Here is a 19,102-nt window from a genome sequence, read left to right as displayed (position 1 = left end):
ATTTGAAAGTTTATCTGATGCTAATGAGGATTCCACACTCCACATTTGTTCAATGTGTTCATGAAGGAGCATAACGTCAATGCCCTGTGTCTTCACATTTGTATAGCAATGCCTTTGACAAATCCACTGACGCAATCCTTAGATCGTGCTAATTAATTTAATTTTTATTATTTTTTAACTCAATGAATTGAGATACTTCGAGTACATCTTTTAATTTCAGTCTATTTTTTATTGGCATATTATCATTGTTAAATCAACACTTACTTTTATATCAGAGCTGCGGTAGTGAATATGGGGTTTACATGGGACATAATCTATTTTATTATAACATACAGTTTGTGTTTTGATCGGAAAGTAATGTGTTGAGCTGTAACCTAGCAGTGATAATGTACTCTCCATGGATAGAAGCCAGATCTTCACCCTCCAGCCACTAGGAGGCGACACAACAGTTGAGTGCGTGGACTAATGTTGCGTTTACAGACTTTTGGATTTACAGTAAAGTAGAACTCCATCTGAACTGCCGCACATTACCAATTGCCCGTGAAAGATAAAAAGTATATATATATATTATGTAACGCCTTATAAGGCAATATTAAATATAATCTAATTTAATTATTTAAATAGTTTCATAAACATAATTTTAGGATGTTCCATGATATTTGATGAATATCTTTTCGTATTCCTCAAATGTCAAGTGAACGTAGCATCAGAAATCATGGCGCCGACCAAAAAACGCAACGTGAGTTCGGCAAAAACAACAGAAAAAAGTGTTAAAAAAGCTAAAATGGACCTAAATACCAAAGTCGAGAGTATACTTGAGAGTAGAAAAAATGCCAACGACGTTTTTGACATCCTCGAGTTCCTTGAGGTAAATATATGCAACTAAATTACACTGTGTGCACCCCAACTGAAAACATGCTGGTTAGCTAGCTTTATTTTTAAGAAGCAGGATGCTATTTCTCTAAGTTACTAAAACAGTACTCTGCTTGTATTTGTATTTTCTCTGTACGTTTACAGTCAGAAAAAGAGAAGGATGTTGTCAGTGCTGTTACTGCGTGCAGCAATTTGTTCTGCACTTTGTTGGAGAGGAAAGAGCTGTTTTTGGGGAAACTGCCCGGAGAGGAGGAGGCGTTGAGTGGTAAGTACAAACTGATAATGCATTATTATTAACGTTAACCCTAATTATGAGGTTGATGTTAACAAGTTTCACACCAGCACTGCTGTACCTACTGCTCATGGGACTGGTGGTATATCAAATATATCGTGAACTGAAAATGACAAAGAGTACTGTAATAATAAACGTACACATTTCATAAATGTCATATATTTCAGCCCTGATTATATAACGTCCCTAAAATAGACTGTTGCCACTCCTGTGGGTCTGTACATCAGACAAGAACATGGTTACAAACTCACCAGGGTTGCCAAACATACCATCATTCAGTTTCTCTGTCTTCATCTTTTCTGGTTCAGGAGGGTATAGTGCTGAAGAGAAGTACCACATGTTCATGAGACACCGTTACAACAGCTGTGTGGAAATTCTGCTTGAGCACCTCAGCCATGAACTTTATGGAGTCAAGGTGAGTGAATGGAAATAGTGCTCACAACACACACTTGACAAAGATCCTTGCTGTTTGAAATATCAAAATGTATTAGAACAGGTACTGCAGTATGGAGTCATTGTTTTTGTTCATTAGTCGCACATTTACTAAAGACTAACACATAAGAGCAGGGTCACATCAAAGTGAGTATTCACAATGTGACATGTGCAGGATGCTTTTTTTTCTTACAGACCACATGGTTCTTTTCTTATATTTATCACTAAGTCAGTATAGGTGTGTATTGTGCATGGGTTTTCACTATTGAAAATTAGGTACACTGGTTTTACTACTAATATTCTGGACAATAACACCTTGTTCTCTTTGTCCATGTTCGCAGTCATAGATGACAAAGGGATTAAAGTATTATGTGGTACATTATTGGCTTTTATCTTGTGTACTGTCATGTCAAACCATCTCAGGCCTGCCAATGCCAATCATCATTTAGTTCTGATGTTGCATTTAAAGAAAAATCTCTAATGAACCATCATGCTGTGCTGGGGGATCTGAGAAAGGAAATCAAGTTGTTTGTTTTTTATAACAATTGTCTGAATACAGGAGAGTTCCCTGTGCTGCCTGATTAAGTTCGCTGCAGGAGAAGGACAGCATCCCCTCGAGGACTTGGACTGGACTGAACACTACAGCTTCCCAAGAGAACTCATCCAGGTAAGAATTTGTGCCCCATACAACCTGCTCATCAGTGGTGGAAATAATAATATCCTTTATCTGTTCTTTTATGTAACTTGAATAATTCCCCCATGCCAAGACAAGAAATAATGGCATTAAAAAATAAATTATTTTAAAAACATCAACCTTCTTGTCATTAGTGATGCAGTCACCTTCTGATATTTCCGTTATTATTTTATAAACAGGCAGTGGTGGACAGACTGCTGTCCAAAACTTCAGACAACTCCCTGATGATCTCCAGATTCCAAGAGTTCCTTGAGATGGAGGATGTACGCTTTTATGTCATGAGCTCCATCCGTGAGAATGTGGGCAAAGTCATGGACAAAAACAAAGGGGTAGGAGACCTCTGTTTCAGTGCTTAGCTCATCTGCTGTAGCTGTGCTTGTTTATTGCTTTCATGGTCACAATTTTTGTTTCGTTTGCTGAATGCTGTTGTCTTGTCTTGTTCCGCTCAGGCATTGTTGCCCGTATATCAGAACAATGTGTTCACCCTCATGTCCAACATCAGTATACCAAGCCAGGAGTCGGAGCTCACCAACTTTATGGTCAAACAAGAAGGTGAGACCCACTTTTTGACAATGCCAAAATGCTGTAGTGTAAGTTTCTTCTTTGCTGAACTTTCACTGTGTTTGTTTTGTACGTAATTGTAATGTTTTTTGTGAGTAATATAAACGGATGTATTTTTTTTTCTAGACAAGCATGAGGACTGGAAAGCTGCTAAACTGAATGCAAGTAAAATATTTAAAATCAGACATTCACATTTCTTAACTTGAATATTTCCTGAATACGATTTTAAAATGTTCTGCTTCATTACAGGAACACAAGCGTGTCTTTGAGAGGATGTGGCTGGGCTTTCTCAAGTATAAGGTAATATACAAATCTTGACTGCACAATCATGCCTAAATGTTTTGTTTTTTAATTATGAAAATGTATTTCTTCCTGGACACATCTGTGACACTGTGCCATCTCATCTCTCTGTTGTAGTTGCCAAGCAACATGTATAAAAAGATCTTGGTGATCCTCCATGACTCCATTTTGCCCCACATGAGTAAACCCACACTGATGATTGACTTCTTGACTGCTGCCTATGAAGTTGGTAAGTCGTGCATGTGGCTTTGGTAGCAACAATAACATGTGGGCTACTTTAATGAACTATAATGGCATTTTTACATCTGGACTCCTGACTCAAATTTCTATAGCTGGTAATCCCAATGTGACTCAACATTCAATGTGGTATTTTTGTCTTGAACAGGTGGGGCTATCAGCCTGCTGGCACTCAATGGCCTCTTTGTCCTCATACATCAACACAACCTGTGAGTATTACATGAAATGATGAACATTTGAACACAACATGAGGCTCCGTCCTGAATCTATAAAGGACAACAGTAGACTGCAAGATATATCTTGCAGTCTACTGTTGTCCTTTATAGATATAGGTTTTGAATTACATGAATACTGTATTTTATGTTGTGTGTGTGTTTTTTTTTTGTTGCAGAGATTATCCAGATTTCTACAAGAAGTTGTATAATCTGCTTGAGCCTTCTGTTTTCCATGTGAAGTACAGAGCACGCTTTTTCCACCTAGCTAACCTCTTCCTCAGCTCCAGGTAATTCATGCTTCACTTTTTTTTTAACTCAGTTTATCTGTTCTCTTGGAGCACTGGACAGATGTACAGCTGTTGTAAAAACAATTTGTTAGTGCTGTGCCGAATGTAATTATTTTTACGTCTATTGAGGTTTTTGAATGAAACTTTGTTTCCATATTTTATTTAAATTATTATAAAAATCCTCAAACAAAATCAACCAATTTGAATAAATTGATTAATCGGATTAAATGAGCTAGCTGTTTTTTGTGTAACCTCCAGCCACTTGCCAGTGTACCTGGTAGCTGCGTTTGCCAAACGCCTGGCTCGTTTGGCTCTCACAGCACCACCCACAGCCCTCCTCATAGTGCTGCCCTTCATCTACAACCTAATCCGTCGCCACCCATCCTGCAGAGTCCTTATTCACAAGCCCAGCACAGAAGGTGGTGAGTGTCCCTCACATTTCATCAGTTTATAACCACTCAAAATATCAGGGGTTTTAGATTCCCAGTCCGACTCATTATATCGAAGACCATTTTTAAAGAATCTTACTGTGATGTACAATCCAAGGATATATGCAGATGTTTGTTTGTTTCTATTCATAATGACAGAGCTTTTGGAGGACCCTTATCTGATGGATGAAGAAGATCCTGCTCAGTGCTGTGCCTTAGAGAGCAGCTTGTGGGAGATTAAGGTGTGTTCAGCATGGGATGGTTTTGGATTCACAAATGAATCATCCATGACAATGATCACCACTGAGCTATGTGTCAGGGTCAAGGTTTTTGTCATGTTGATAGGAAATTAGATGAAGGAATATCATATACATTTAGGAGTCGAACGTAATGGAAGCATACTTAATTCCTATTGATGGCTTACATTATTTCCATCTCTTTTCCTGCAGGCACTGCAGAAGCATTATCATCCAGATGTGGCCAAAGCTGCTATGTCGATCAACACACCTCTGTCAGAAAAAGAGGAAGACCTCTGCGAGGTGCTGGAGATAACAACATATGAGGTGGGGTGACACTTCAAAACTTAAAGATAACAATTACACAATGTTGTCTGTTAGTGCGTAGAAACTAAATGGAAGTTAACTCTAATAATGCTAACATCTTATACTCGTAGTTATCCGAGTAGCATGAATATTGTGTCTCATGTTCTTATCCCCAGCTAATGGAGAGAGACCTGAAGAAATCTCAGATCAAGAGCGTCCCACTGGAGTTTGAAACTGCCACACAGTTACTAAAAGGAGGGGGAGATGTGTTAGGACAGCACTTTTGTCTGGATTAAAACACATTTAAAACAAGGAGCTGCATCAACAGTGTGATGTACATTTCTGGGACCAGTTCATCTGACGAGATGAATGTTTATAGCCGTTTGGCCTGAACAGGAAGCGTGGACAGACTTCAGTTTGAGACCAGCTACAGCAGGAACAGCAGCAGCAACATGAACAACAGAAATCCATTCGATCGGGAGTTGTGTTTTTATGTTTTTATGTTCATGACCGTTGATGTCTTTGAAGAGTAACTATTGTACATCAGTAAAAACCTTTTTCAAAGCTCATGGTGAATAAGTCTCTTTTTCTTTCTCCATTAGGCACATTTTTGGGACTGTTGAAATAAGTTACAAACTAGTGGGATGTAATTTATATTACATTTACAAGCTGAAGGTTTTATTCCCATTTGGGGGAAGGGTCAAAGAGTAGAGGGTGTTGTATATTTATATATTTTTGATATTCGGCTGTATAGATTAAATCGATTTGACACTAACCATGCAGCTCTTCGGTGCTTAATAGCCTCTTAGATAATTTTATGGCACTTTCACTGTAGATTTCAGTCTCTTTGCTACAGCATCAGTTAGCCATTTAGCTAAAACGCTCTGCTAAACCCAGTATGCTACCCAAACAACCACATTCTCTCAGCAGTTGAAGACACCAGTGATGATGGGGAGAATGAATCAATATTGGATTTCTACATATCAGGTGCAATTAAGACTTAAACTGAAGGCTCATCTGTGTCTGCTTAATGTGTAAATAGAGAATATTTAGCTCACATGTTAACTTCATTAGGCTATATGTCAGTGCTATGTCTGAGTTGAGAAGTTCTGCTGGCCTGAAGTAGCTAACACCATAGTGCAGCGTTAAAGGGTCTGCACAGCTACACAGGTGTTTTCAATGATCCAGGTTGATTGCACTCTGTATAAAGGAAGGCGAGCCATGCTTAGACTGACGTGTGTGTATATATATATATATATATATATATATATATATATATATATATATATATAAAATCGTGTGTGGGGAAATGTGTGCATCCCTTGCCTGAGTGTGAGATAGTTTTTATGGATTTGCTTGTGCTTGAGTGTGTGTGTGTGTGAGAGTGTGTGTGCCGTCCTAACGTAGCTTACAAGGAAGTATCAGGACCCCAACAAGAGCTCGGTCTCCTCACATTCAGGTGAGAGGTTAGCCTTAAATGCTCTTTTCCATCTCCTGTTCATGTTTCATCCTCTCGTTAAGTGTGCCATATGGCCACACAGCAGGCAGCCTTGGGTACAAGAACACCGTGAGAGGAAAGCCTGAATCATAACTGACTTCTGTATGGAAAAAAAAAAGCAAGTCATATCAGGGAAAAGCTGTCCAAAGCACGAAGCCTAATTACAGACGGACACGCTCAAGAGCATAACACATGTCTATGTAGTGCAGTGATATGCAGCATTACTGTAGGTTTTGCGTTTGTTTTGTAGTGTAGGCTATATGTATTTTTAAAATTGTATTTCAAGCCTTATTGTTGAGGATTACGAGGCAAACACATGGTACTAGACTCTGCCAAAACCGGGAATGTGAGAAGCCAGCAGAACAGAAGATCACTGTGAAGATGAGAGAAACCGACGAGCGTCACTTGGATGGGTAACAACCTTTTCAAAGTTATTTACTGACAATATACATTATTTTACCCAACGCATACCTCGCTGTGCATGTTGAGGATTTCTATGAACATTTAGGGTTTGCAGTCTTTCAAGTGCAACATCATATCTTTAGATATCATTTTTATTGGTCCTTTTTTTTAGGATATGCAAACTGCAGTTTCCCCACTTATTCTCCAGTTGCTGAAACTCTTCCACTGCAGACAGAGATTGGAGCACATATTCAATACAATATTAGTTACTTTTTTATAAAAAATATTTTGTAAGAGGAACTTTTACTTTAGTTAAGAATAATACAGTGGCAACTGAACTCTAATTATTCCTGTGACATCCAAAACTATCCAATGTTATTTTTTTTGGTATGGCTATGTGCTCAAGTGTAAACGGTGCAATGTAAAAAAATAGCCCAGAGTTAACTACATGATATCACAAAATAAAGGCAGCAATATTGGGAAATTATAGAATAATTATTAGGCTATTTGTTAATAGGTGGCAAATGAAAAACCCCTTTCAGGCCTGGATAATGACGTACGCACAGCACCCTTCTTACCTTGATCAATCTGTGAGGGAGACGCTTACCAATGCAGGTTCATAGATGGCTTGGCAGGATGGGACATTTCTGCATAAATCTGCAGGACTCCTGAGCTTCGTGTGTTTTTTGTTTTGTCTGTCCTCCTCCCTCAGTCCCCTGCGAGGAAATAGAAGCTGTCCAAGGTGAGTCAGCTCGGAGAAGCTGTTTGAGCAGTTGGCTGAGGATCTTAAGAGAGACAGGGGAAGATGGAGCTGATGAATTGTATGAAAACAAATCAAAATTTTTCTTTAACCATTAGTTATTGACACTTTTAATAGTATCGAAAGCATTGATCACTAATTTTCGTGTGATCTTGTTCTGCAGTTTTTGTTTATTACAAAAGAGTCTTGGTCTAAAAGACGGATGGCTGAAATCAGAGTGTTTATTATGATGCAGCTGTAGACTCAGATAAGTCAAATCTCCTGATGTACAAGCAGCATTAACCTTCCATGTGTCACTGTATAGTAGTTACTGTGAATGCGCTATTTCCTGTGTGCACGCGCAAAGGTACAAAACAGGATAACATGCATAGATGGGGATTTAGCACTGACTGATAAAATCGGATGTTTTTTTTCCACGCTCCCCACTGTCATTGTGTTGCTGTGATACAGTAATCCTCTTATGTAAGTGGCTCTCTCGCTCTCTCACTGAACACTCGTACACATACACACAAACATGTATATATTAATCCCACCAGTCGGCACCTACAAATGCATGTATACTTACTAATGCAAGTTGCAGCAATTTCAGGGATTTATTTTATATACTTGCAGTAACAAACAAGTTATGTGACTTAATGAAAGAAGATGAAGGAATTGTACAGTAAGTGCCAAAAAACTCTTTGCTAGATTTGTGCGTGCAGTATTCCATATATTTCCATGTATTCTGTTTGCGTTTGTCTTCTTTTGAAAAGTTGCTAATGTTTGTGTGCTTCTTTAAAATTAATTTGTTTCAGGTCAACTTAGTATAACAAACATTTTACTGAAAAGATTAGCTCCATGATAAACTTTACCTTTGGTAATAACTGTCAATTACACTTTTGATTTTTTAATTATTTTTGATTTGTAAGTTAAAGCTTTTTTGCTTGATGGATTTATATACTGTTTTGGGTGGCAGCCTACCAAAATATAAGTGCATACATGTGCGTGTATACATCCGTTTACAGTACATTATGTACACATTCAGTTGTATGTTTTGGTTCTGTATGTGTGTGGTTGTATGGAGGTGTGAGGAGAGTGGGAGGTTTGCTGTGTGTGTGTGTAATCACTGTCTGTGTGGGTTTTGCAGGTGATAATGCGGGATCACACGTCTGGTGTGAACGTGGAGGAGCGGCTGAGGCAGTCTCAGATGGAGTTACAGTGGATCCAGAGACAGCTGGCTATGATTGGTGCCAGAAACATACACCATCACCACCTACACACCAAGAGCAAGGTACTGTGGTACCACATACTGTAGGGCAGTGTTACTACGACTGCTACTACATGATAAAACTATCCTAAAACGTCATGAGGGGAAATTTACCCCGTAGTACTAATCTTGTCTATAAAAGTTTGTATTTCTACTAGCAATGATTAATTTATCCTGTTACTAACATAAAATAGACCTGTTATTGGTCCACTTGAGAGGAGAAAATCTGGGGATAAAGAACAACATTTATGGACTGTCCAGACTTATCAGACAGATCTTCATTGCACATCATTGTGGTGCAACATTATTTATTTAACCCTTTATTTAAATTGGTCTCATTGAGATCGGGTTCTCTCTCTTTTTTTAAATTTCATTTAAATTATTATAAAAAAAATTTATAAAGAGAATGAAATAAAAATAACCATACAGCAGTCAGACACACAGATGATTTACAGGGTTGATTATACATTTTCGCAATTAAGATGAGCATTTACAAGAGTTATTGCAAAGGCATAAGTATAACCTTTTTAAAATATTCAAGTGAAATATGAGAATATAACTTATAACTTAACAAGAGGAACGACTAATGTTAAAATGTCCTATGACCATTTGATTATGATAAACCACCAATATACTATTTAGAACACAGAAATAGGCATTAATTGTGATGTATACTTTTCAATTAATACTTACTTTTATTTAACTCAAACTTTGACCAAATATTTAGTGCAGCACATGTAGTAAAAATATCAATCTTCTCACATAATGGCCACTTTATTGCGTTACATAAAATAATTTGAAATGTTGTGTAAATCACACCTTATTTGAATATTTTATCACTGGGAAGGTTTATTTGCTGTAGAGCCCACAAGCAGAAGATGAAGTTCATTTAAAGGGACTACGAAATGATAAACATGAAATTCTACTGATGATAGTAAATGCTATTTGTGGTGCAACATAATGTGTTATTTATGACACTATGCCCGCAGTATTGAAAAATCACAATTTAGTATGTCGACCACCGATGTTTACATCGCCGCTACCGGAAACAGCCGACGCCATCTTCTGACGTCACAAGTAGAATACAGTCCACCAGTTGAATACACAGACAGCACGGCAGACTTGGTGATGTCGGACTCTGGCTCGGATATTTCGACAGAATCGAGTGACCGTGAGTCGTCAATAGACTCATTGCACCTTCAAGAAGAGGAGGAGGTTATAAACAGGGCAGCTCCAGCCACAGTATTCAAGATGGAGACACAGACGGGAGCAAACATGCGGATGATGGTGACGGTGATCCTGGATTTGGCAGGAGATGCGTTGCGGCAACAGAACACAGACAGGTATATACATTTGACTATAATAGTAGTCTAGTATTATAGTAAATAGATAATAATAAAACGTAACATTATCCTCGATCGTAAATTGATCACAAGCTATCCTATATCGAGTCGATAGCTTGGTTTCCTTGAATTGTTATGGAACCCGACTAAATTGAGAAATTATTTAATATTTAGCTATCGAGCAATTTGCGGACAACTAGACACATCGAAGTCTGTAAAGCTTGATAACTTGATTCTTTCTCGAAGTTTCTGCGGTTGAGGTTCTATCGTTGTGTCTGATGTCAAACGTCATATATTACGAGGCTGTATATAAAGCATTAGCTATTAGCTAACAAACAGACGGACAGCGCTGGTTTATAAAGTATAGTCTGTATACTGACCGTCTCACCTATAGTGCTTACGAGCCTGTTGTCAAACACAGGCATATAAATAGTATGACGTTAATATTGGCCTTTTTTCTGGATATTGCATATTGTGTACATGTCCTTACCTCTCTTCTTTGTACATTTAGGTGTACATGTGAAAACTGTACAATTATGGTAACAATTGAAGAGCTGCTGCCAAGAAAAGGATGTCATGGAGGAATTCAATGAATATGAGGGACATGGTGCAAACATAACCTGCATAACAGATCACCCAGGATTCAAATCAAAGTGTCTGGATGTTTGGGTGTTGCAGACAGCCTACCAAAGGTATTCGAAGAAGGACAGACAACAAGCAGGTGATCAGCCACGTAATGAGTAAGTTACTTGTGTGCACAAATGTGTAGAGCTCAGAAACTTTAATGTATTTTTGGGAAGTCGAATGGTCACTCTGGCAAAGTTACAGAATACATAGATAAATAAGCAAATAAGGTTGAAGTGATTACCATTGACATGTATTATCTTGTATGTTACAGAATGTATCGCTATGTGGCATACCGCCAGCTGGTGTGATTCTGCTGGGGAATACTTGGTAAGAACCACAGAATGCCATTCAAAAGATCTGTACTACGTTTCCATCTGAAAACTACACGTCGTTCAAGTATCAGCACTTTATTAGAGTCAATAACAAAACACAATGTCAGTTCAGTGATTGAATCTGCTTCTATACAGCACAACAGCATCCCTCTTGTTTGGTTCTTCCCGATGACCTCTGACTGGATCTGGGACTTCGAAAGGTTCCTCATCAACATTGTCTTGGCACAAAGCATTGAGTCTCGGTCAAGAGTTCAGTAACATACTCTGCAAAAAATATGTTTTATAATCAAGCTGTGTGTGTGTGTGTGTGTGTGTGTGTGTGTGTGTGTGTTGACCTGACACGTGGACTTGTGGTGTGTCTGTGGAGGGGGATCTGTCTGCACAGCAATTTCTTTCTGACATGTCTGAAATGTACAAAACACAACTTTACTAATAAATCTTTCAAACCAGCTTGAAATTGTATTGCATGTTTATACATGTCTGTGTAAGGAAAATATCTAATAACATTCATAATAAAAGATGTGGTTGAATTGATTGAGAGAGCAATGATATCAAATATAAAACAAATATATGAATTATGTACATGCATGTGGTGATTGTATTTTTAACACGTCATGTGCAGGTCTACTGGTACTACAACTGTAATGTACAGATGACGTACAGTCTGTATACTTACTGGTGTACATACATCTTCCTCCCCAGTGTGGATGTCCAATAGATGGTCGCTGATCATACAGGTATCCTCAGTTCTGTCAGTGGCTTCATTCACCAATGTTTCAATACCTATGTAATAATAGGGTGATAGTTAAAAGCTTAATAGACTCACGCTTTTACTCAAACTACAGAATAAAATGGGGAAGCCTGTTATAAACATTGAATCTATACTTAATTAAGCTAATGAAGTGTAATTAGCTAAAGTTATTAATACTACAAACAATAACACACAGATATTAAACCCTAGGGCCTGGTGTAGATAGATAGATAGATAGATACTTTATTAATCCCGAAGGAAATTTAGGAAACATTTACATTACAGTTTACATTTGTATGTCAACTCGTTACATACAGTAGGCCTAGACCGATTATGGCTTTATGCTTGAAACAATAAATACAGTAAACAAGTAGCACGGCTTACCTTTGCTCTCTCCCTTCTGGCTGAATGCATTTCGTCGTCTCTTTGGTGGAGGACTCTGCACCGGCGGACGTGTTTGAATCGGCGTGCTGGCTTGTGCTGGCTGGGGTCTCGACAGTATTGTAGGCACAGCATCTCGTTCAGTTTTAAATTCTTTTTGAATCTCATTTCCTTGGCGAGCATAGTTTGTTCGAAACACGATCTCTCAAAGTGCTGCCCACAAATCGTCGGTTTCATCGACGCACTTGTCTTGTCCATAAACGCGACATTTTATCCTCTTTTGGCCACAGAAAGCTAGATTTGGAGACGGCCCCACATCCCCATACAACACATCGCTTCACAATTATCCTTGACGATCGATTGTTGTCCGTTCTTTCTCGTAATAATTGACAGCAGTCTTTGCTGGACGCTTCAACGCAGACGAACACTGGCGGCGGCTGTAACGCAGACGAACACTGGCGGCGGCTGTAACGCAGACGAACACTGGCGGCGGCTGTAACGCAGACGAACACTGGTGGCGGCTGTATTATACTTGTGACGTCATCGGCGAACATTGCAGAAGTGGATGCTCTCGCCGCAGCGATCGATTGTTGTTAGCGGAAGTCATTTTTATGCTGTTATGATCGTGATTTATTACAAATACATCAATATTAAAAATATATATATGGCACATTTCACAATAGATATGCAACCTCTATCATATACCAAGCCCAATAACACTGACGAAATATCATTTCGTCAGTGCCCTTTAAGGTTTTTCCAAGCAAGTGAAACAAAATGATGTGATCTACACATCTATTTTGGTTCTCCAACACAATTACCATTTTTGTTGCTGAATGTTATTTAATCTAATTCCAGCTCCTCCTGTCTTAACATTTGTAAAGTAGAGTTTTTGACTGCAAATCCGTTGCTTTCAATAATCTTTTACCTCATCCAACCCTAACAACTGCACACCTGTCTGCTGTTGTGTTTTTAAATCTTCCTGTACTAAGAAGTTTTGGGAGCTTTGTTGGCAACTGGCTTGTACTTTCATTATTCAGATTCGCTGCCCAGCACGATGGATTGAATAAGGCTTTCTATCCTTGAATGTTACTCTTGATGGGGATAAAAACGTGATACAGAAGCACTGTCGTGGCTTATTGAGAACATCGGGCCTTGAAGTGAAATGTCAAATAACTTTTTTTATTCTTGGTAAATTTTCTATTTTGTAATATACACATATTTAACAATACATCCCAATTTTGTTTTTCTATTACAAAATGCAATTTTTTATCTTCCTGGAAAACAGGTGACGGGACGAGTCATCATGTGTAAAGAAACAAACGCCATCCCAGGTGTTTTTATTTTCTGCCATTGCTTTTATTCCATATGGCCAGAAAAGGACGACATTTTTCTGAAAACACATTTTGGTGTTAGAAATCCACAAAGTTGAGAGAGTTCATACCATGACATGCTCCAAAGGTAGCAGCGTGTTTAAGTAATAAAATGACACACAGCTTATTTGCATATTTAAAGGAATAATTGCATATTTCTGCCTAATCCAGTTTCCATCTGTTCCTGAACCCTGGTTTCACAGGGCTTCATATCATCTTTGAAAAACAAATCACTACCAGAGTAATGCGTTTACAGTAAGGATGGAAACAGACAGTGAGCAAGTGTTGCTAGGCAACAGAGTGGAACAGAGTACGTTGTGCTTTCTCTTCTCACTCCGCGCACACTTAGTGTCTCTTTCTTTCTGTCCTGTCCTCTGTCCTGTGCCTCCGTCCACAGTGTTAAACGCCTATCGACAGAATGCACTGAGTGCCTGCTGCTGATGCAGCCTCACCAAAACCACCACACTGATTAATTTTGAGTCCTCTGATCAGCGATTTTAGGATAGGTGAAGAGAGCAAAGGGTAGATGTGCAAAGAGCAATGTAGCTGAGGGTCTGTGCAGGAACATGACTAGAGGAAAGTTGTAAGTAATAATACCAAGGAAAAACTATTGCTTGAAACAGTGAGATATGAGATACTGTACAGAATATGTATAAATGTGGGATGGAGCTATGCATCATTGTTTCTGTCAGTAAGAACAGAAAACCTTGTTGTCTTCTGTCTGTTAGAAAGTAAGATACAGAGGAGATAACGGGCACGCATCTGCTCTGCTTGAGAAATGTATTCAGAGGGAAAAAAAGCTCATCTATGATGTAATGATTTACACATCACTACTCAACAGATTTGCACAATCCCTTTAAATGAAAGCTTTCCTGCATGTCTTTTTTTTTGTTGCATATGACGTTTTTGGTCAGTTGAACGGGGCGTGCACATGTCTGCATTTGAGCGAGACAGAGTGAAAGTGAAGGGAGGGGGGATTTTTTAAAGCACGACTGGAGGTAGGAGCAGAGAGCGCGAGAGGAAGCGTTAACACATTTAGGGGTGGGACTCGGGGACTGTGTGTCTGAGAGTGCCAAGCTACTTTAGCTTTTTTTTTTTGCTTTCACTGTAAGGGACAGACTTCCAGCCTGTTAAAGTGGCACACACCGGGGAAGCTATTAAAGCTGCAGATCGGAAACGCTCATTGCAACCGCAGGCACTCATGCATCGGCATACACGTGCATACGCGCGGACGCGTCACCGCCGCCTTCACTGCCAGCTTGTGATGTGACGGGAAGGGAAGAGAGTCAATTTGAGACAAAGGGGGTTCTGCCTTTTAAGGTAGGGACATTGTCCACTATCTGTGTCAGCAAAAACATACCGTTCTGTACACACTGTTGTCTCACTTCCCTTTTTTTGTTTTTTTTTACAACGTTTGATACTGTTGATCTTCATCTCAAAACACATTAATGGTGCACTGCATGCTGCTGTAGCTGCTCTAAGTCTTATATTTAATACATTCTGGGAAACACAAGATAACATGTATTCCTTTATGTGGAGCAGCAGCGACTAAGTGCTAGTGAATGATGGGGAATTATTTCACTCCTGAGTAGTTGACTCTAGATTTATATGGTCTGTCTAAATCCAAGTGAAACACATCCATAACATCACTTATGCTGGACAAGCGATATATATATATTTTTCTTTTTTCTTTTCTTAAAACAGATTTACATTTTTTTTTTTTTTTAATAGCAGTTCAATAGCTGTACATCCACAGCTGACTGTATCAGGCAACATTGATGCAAGTATTTCACTCACGCACCAGATGGCGATATGACAATCTATTTAAATCACCCCTAGTCAAAATAAGATTACCTTGGGGTATCCTGGTGGGTCGGTTGGCTGAACACACACATCACTTAACCACAATGCCCTTGGTTCAAAGCCAGCCACCACATGCTGCTTTGATAGTCCATTCTCCTGTGTCCCTCCACCAGAAGTCATCCAACAAAGCAGAATTGCCATTTGAAATACTAGGAAATGGTTTTATTAAGTGAACCATCGGATGAATACATGCATAGCATTTCTTGGTGTCCATGATTAATTAAAATCTCTGGCTATTAATTACTGAGAAAGTGGGGAAAGCCTAACTGTGCACGGCATAAAGTACTAAAAAGCCTCTATTACATAATTATGTGCTGTAACATCTTAATAGCTACCCACATTAACTGCTCTGCTTAATAAACAGTTACCCCAGCAGCCTGTTGTTCATCAGTTTTCAATGGATAATACATTCAGTACCCATCATTGGTGTTGTCAACAGTGCTGTGCAGGTCCGGCAATACACAGAAATGAAGTTATTTTTCTTGCTAGTGAGAAATCTACTTCTACAGATGTTGGTTTCATAGGAATACATTATTTGGAGTAGAAAATGTGTTTTTGTTTTTCCAGGAATGGGCCCATGAATTTCTCATTGAATCGGGGCTTGTAAAGTGTGCAGCCCCTGTGTACTTAAAGTTAATCTCCCTTTTGACCTCAGGTTACTGCTCGCTGACATTACTTTGAGCCGTACACTGACCACCTTTTGATGCTGTTTCATAACTTTGGACTGTGTAGTGTGGTTGGTAAGCACAAAAGACATTTCTCTTTGGAAGAAATAAATAAAATGCTCTACATACAGAATCTGAAATGGTTAAACCATCTTGCATTGTGTCACTGAAATCAACAACACACTAGGGCTGGGCAATGTATTGATTTATTGATATGGTGATATGAGACTAGATTAGATTTGATATGAGACTTAGATTTTGGATAACGTAATATAACGAGTGTCCTTTCATGGTTTTAAATGCTGCATTACAGTGAAGTGGTCATTTGAGCAACACGTACATTTACATTATTGTAGACTTCCTCTGAGTGCTGTATGTCTGACTCTCCAGGCGGGACAGAGAGGGCTTTTACTGAGTAGAGGTTACCTCAAACTGTTTTCACATGACTTCATTTGCGAGCGCTAGTAGGGTTTGTCGTTTTCCATAAGAACGTGGTTTTAGGTTTGCAAGTAAGTGGCTTTTCTGCTGTCTCAGCCCTGTCTTACCTCAAGTCACAACTTCACTTATAGCTCATGTAATCTTTTACCTGTGACTCACTTCAGATGAACGAGCTTTACTCAATAGGATTCAAAGATATAAAAGAGGAAACAAGGCATTTTGAATTCAGTGCTTGGCTTGGATAAGAGCAACTTCTGAGATATTAAAACGTATAGACAAACACTTCTAAATCATTTTGTGTTTGTCCCACTGATGAATATGAAAAGGAAGAGAAAACTCTAAAATTAAACACATACACACGTTCTTTGTTTGATGTTAAGAGTCTCAAGGCTGTCTTCTCTCCCATTCCTTCTACCTGGTGTGCAGTCTTTCTTTACTAATGAATGCTACCTCATCCTTCCCCACAATCCAAATCTTATTCATACTCTATATTTTTTGGTATCTTCTCTCTTGGTCAGCCACAGTGGTGTAACGTGGTTGACCTTTCTTATGTGATGCAGTGTGCCGTTTGCTCATCCACACTGAATTGAGAGGCTGGCATTCAGAAAGTGTGTGTGAGACAACACACCTTTGGGAGTGGATGCATGGCCCAGAATGTTTCTTTGAACCTTTCAATGTGTCCCTTTGAATTCCTCCCCTCCTGTCTAACATTTAGCAGGAGATGTCAGTATTTCTTGTGGCCCCAGAGCGCATGAGTGCGTCATGATTCCCAACTCTGACGCAGCTCCTGTCAGAGCAGCTTTGGCAGCTCCCTCGATACATGGATGATGTCTCCCAAGTGGGCGGCACAATTGGGCCCTCCCCAACACGGGACTGGTTGCAGTCACAGCCTCTTACTGATTTTGGGCTGAACTTATCATGTCTCAATTAGATGTCTCAACCTGGCATTGATAAGCGTTGATGTGTTTCATTAGAGTCCAGTCAACCAGATGTAATAATTAATTATTATAATGTTCTAATAACCACATGTCAGGTTACCATAGTGATACCCATTCAGTTTTTGCACCAGTGGTTTTCTGGTCTAAATTACTCATAAATCAGTTCTCCCATGGATGTCCATATGGCCTAATATCTCACTCTAAATAGGCTGACTGAATGTGTTAGTCTGTTTGTTTGGAAAACCCACAGCACTGGTTGGCAGATCTATCTCTCTCTCTGTTGTTGGAGAGTCCTCCACATCACACTGGTTGGTTTAACTGTAGGCTTGTCTGCTTGGCAGGTCTACTGTATTAGCAGGTGTATCTGGCTGTCTTTCTCTCTGCTTGGCAGGCCCATCACACTGGCTTTGGTAGCTTTGGCTGTCTGTGTTAACTGACTTTGTTTTTTGTATTTTTTTGTATGGAGGATGATAGTCTGGCTTGCAGTCAGGAGATCTGGTTGTTAATTGTGTGTGTTTGAGATCTTTTGTGTGCCTGACAAGATATCAAACACTCTGCTCACATGCTAATTGATATCAGAGTAATATAAACTGATATTAGAACCTTCTGTTGTTTGGTCTGTTGAGGGGTTACTACAAGGAAAAAGGGCTTGAAGAGAACAATGGGCTGATATTTTCAAGGTGAACAGGTCTCAGAGTAATGCAGCAGATATTTTTGTCTAGGGTGGTAATGTTTCCCTTTTTATAGCTGTGGCAATATTGGAGTGGCTGGGCTGGCTAAGTGTGCTTTTTCAGGAGGCAAATGGGAGGACTACACCCCATTTGGGATTTCAGATTGTAGCTCTCCAAAATGTTCCCATTTCATACATTTATATTACTAAAAGATATTCTGGAGCGCATCAAATCCATTTTTAGATTAACTCATAGGGAAAAGTTCTTTACTCTGACACAAACTGGAGCAAAGGGCAGCCTTGAATCCTTGGAGGGTGTTTAATTTCAGGAGGCAGAGTTTACATGCATTTATCCTAAATCAGCTTCCCCTTACCTCTGCCAAACAGCTGCTCAGTTCCTCTACTATCTGCAGCCCCTCTGGTGGCTTCAAAGTGATTGGAACATTTTGAAAAGTACAAGATTGACAGCAGAGCAGTTCTATTCCAAAACAACTGTGAACTCTAAAAAATGCCATCAAATTGTACAAATAGTTGCATGGCATGAGGGAAACTAAATGAGCAATACAAGCAACTACTCACAGACCTCAATAGAAGCTTCCAGACTGCCTATTACAGATATACAGTTTATTTCCATGGAGAGTTCAAGCTTCAGAGTGAAAATTCACTTTCAAAGGCCATTCTAACCCATCAAGAAAACTTCTAAGGAGAAAAACACTGACTGGCAAATCCTGCTGAGCCTCAAAACCTGTTGCAGTAGCAGCTTCATTTTCAGGCCTGGTAATCCTTTTTCTGTGACTGACCCCACGGGATGGAACTAAAGCCTGAGTACATCACTGTAAGCAAGATTGACAGTAGCCCTATGTCCTCTTTCATAACTTATATAAATCAAGTGCTCCTTTCCTCCTGATGCATTATTTTTTTTAATAGCAACTAGTCGGTCAGTTGGGCGATCCA

At 39.2% G+C, this 19,102-nt stretch overlaps 2 protein-coding genes across 2 annotated transcripts in view; both read left to right on the top strand.

The window, feature by feature from the left end:
• Positions 1–680: 680 nt before the first annotated feature.
• On the top strand, positions 681–5,430 carry noc4l (nucleolar complex associated 4 homolog). The gene is made up of 15 exons (XM_029444905.1): positions 681–868; positions 1,018–1,138; positions 1,474–1,580; positions 2,157–2,264; positions 2,471–2,620; positions 2,741–2,843; positions 2,979–3,013; positions 3,102–3,152; positions 3,270–3,381; positions 3,538–3,598; positions 3,781–3,891; positions 4,150–4,313; positions 4,479–4,561; positions 4,769–4,882; positions 5,038–5,430. The coding sequence occupies exons 1-15, from the start codon at positions 716–718 to the stop codon at positions 5,155–5,157; spliced, it is 1,593 nt and encodes a 530-aa protein (XP_029300765.1). The 5' UTR covers positions 681–715; the 3' UTR covers positions 5,158–5,430.
• Positions 5,431–6,663: 1,233 nt separating this feature from the next.
• LOC115016536 (RIMS-binding protein 2-like) overlaps positions 6,664–19,102 on the top strand; it is a 69,147-nt gene continuing 56,708 nt past the window's right edge. The window contains 2 exon segments of the mRNA XM_029444329.1: positions 6,664–6,772; positions 8,648–8,791. Of these exon segments, the coding sequence (XP_029300189.1) occupies positions 8,654–8,791 (138 nt within the window). The 5' untranslated portion in view covers positions 6,664–6,772; positions 8,648–8,653.

Source organism: Cottoperca gobio, chromosome 12, assembly GCF_900634415.1.
Source record: "Cottoperca gobio chromosome 12, fCotGob3.1, whole genome shotgun sequence".
In the NCBI taxonomy this organism is placed as follows: domain Eukaryota; kingdom Metazoa; phylum Chordata; class Actinopteri; order Perciformes; family Bovichtidae; genus Cottoperca; species Cottoperca gobio.
The sequence above is the reverse complement of the archived record's forward strand: the minus strand, read 5'-3'. Positions and strand labels throughout refer to the sequence as shown.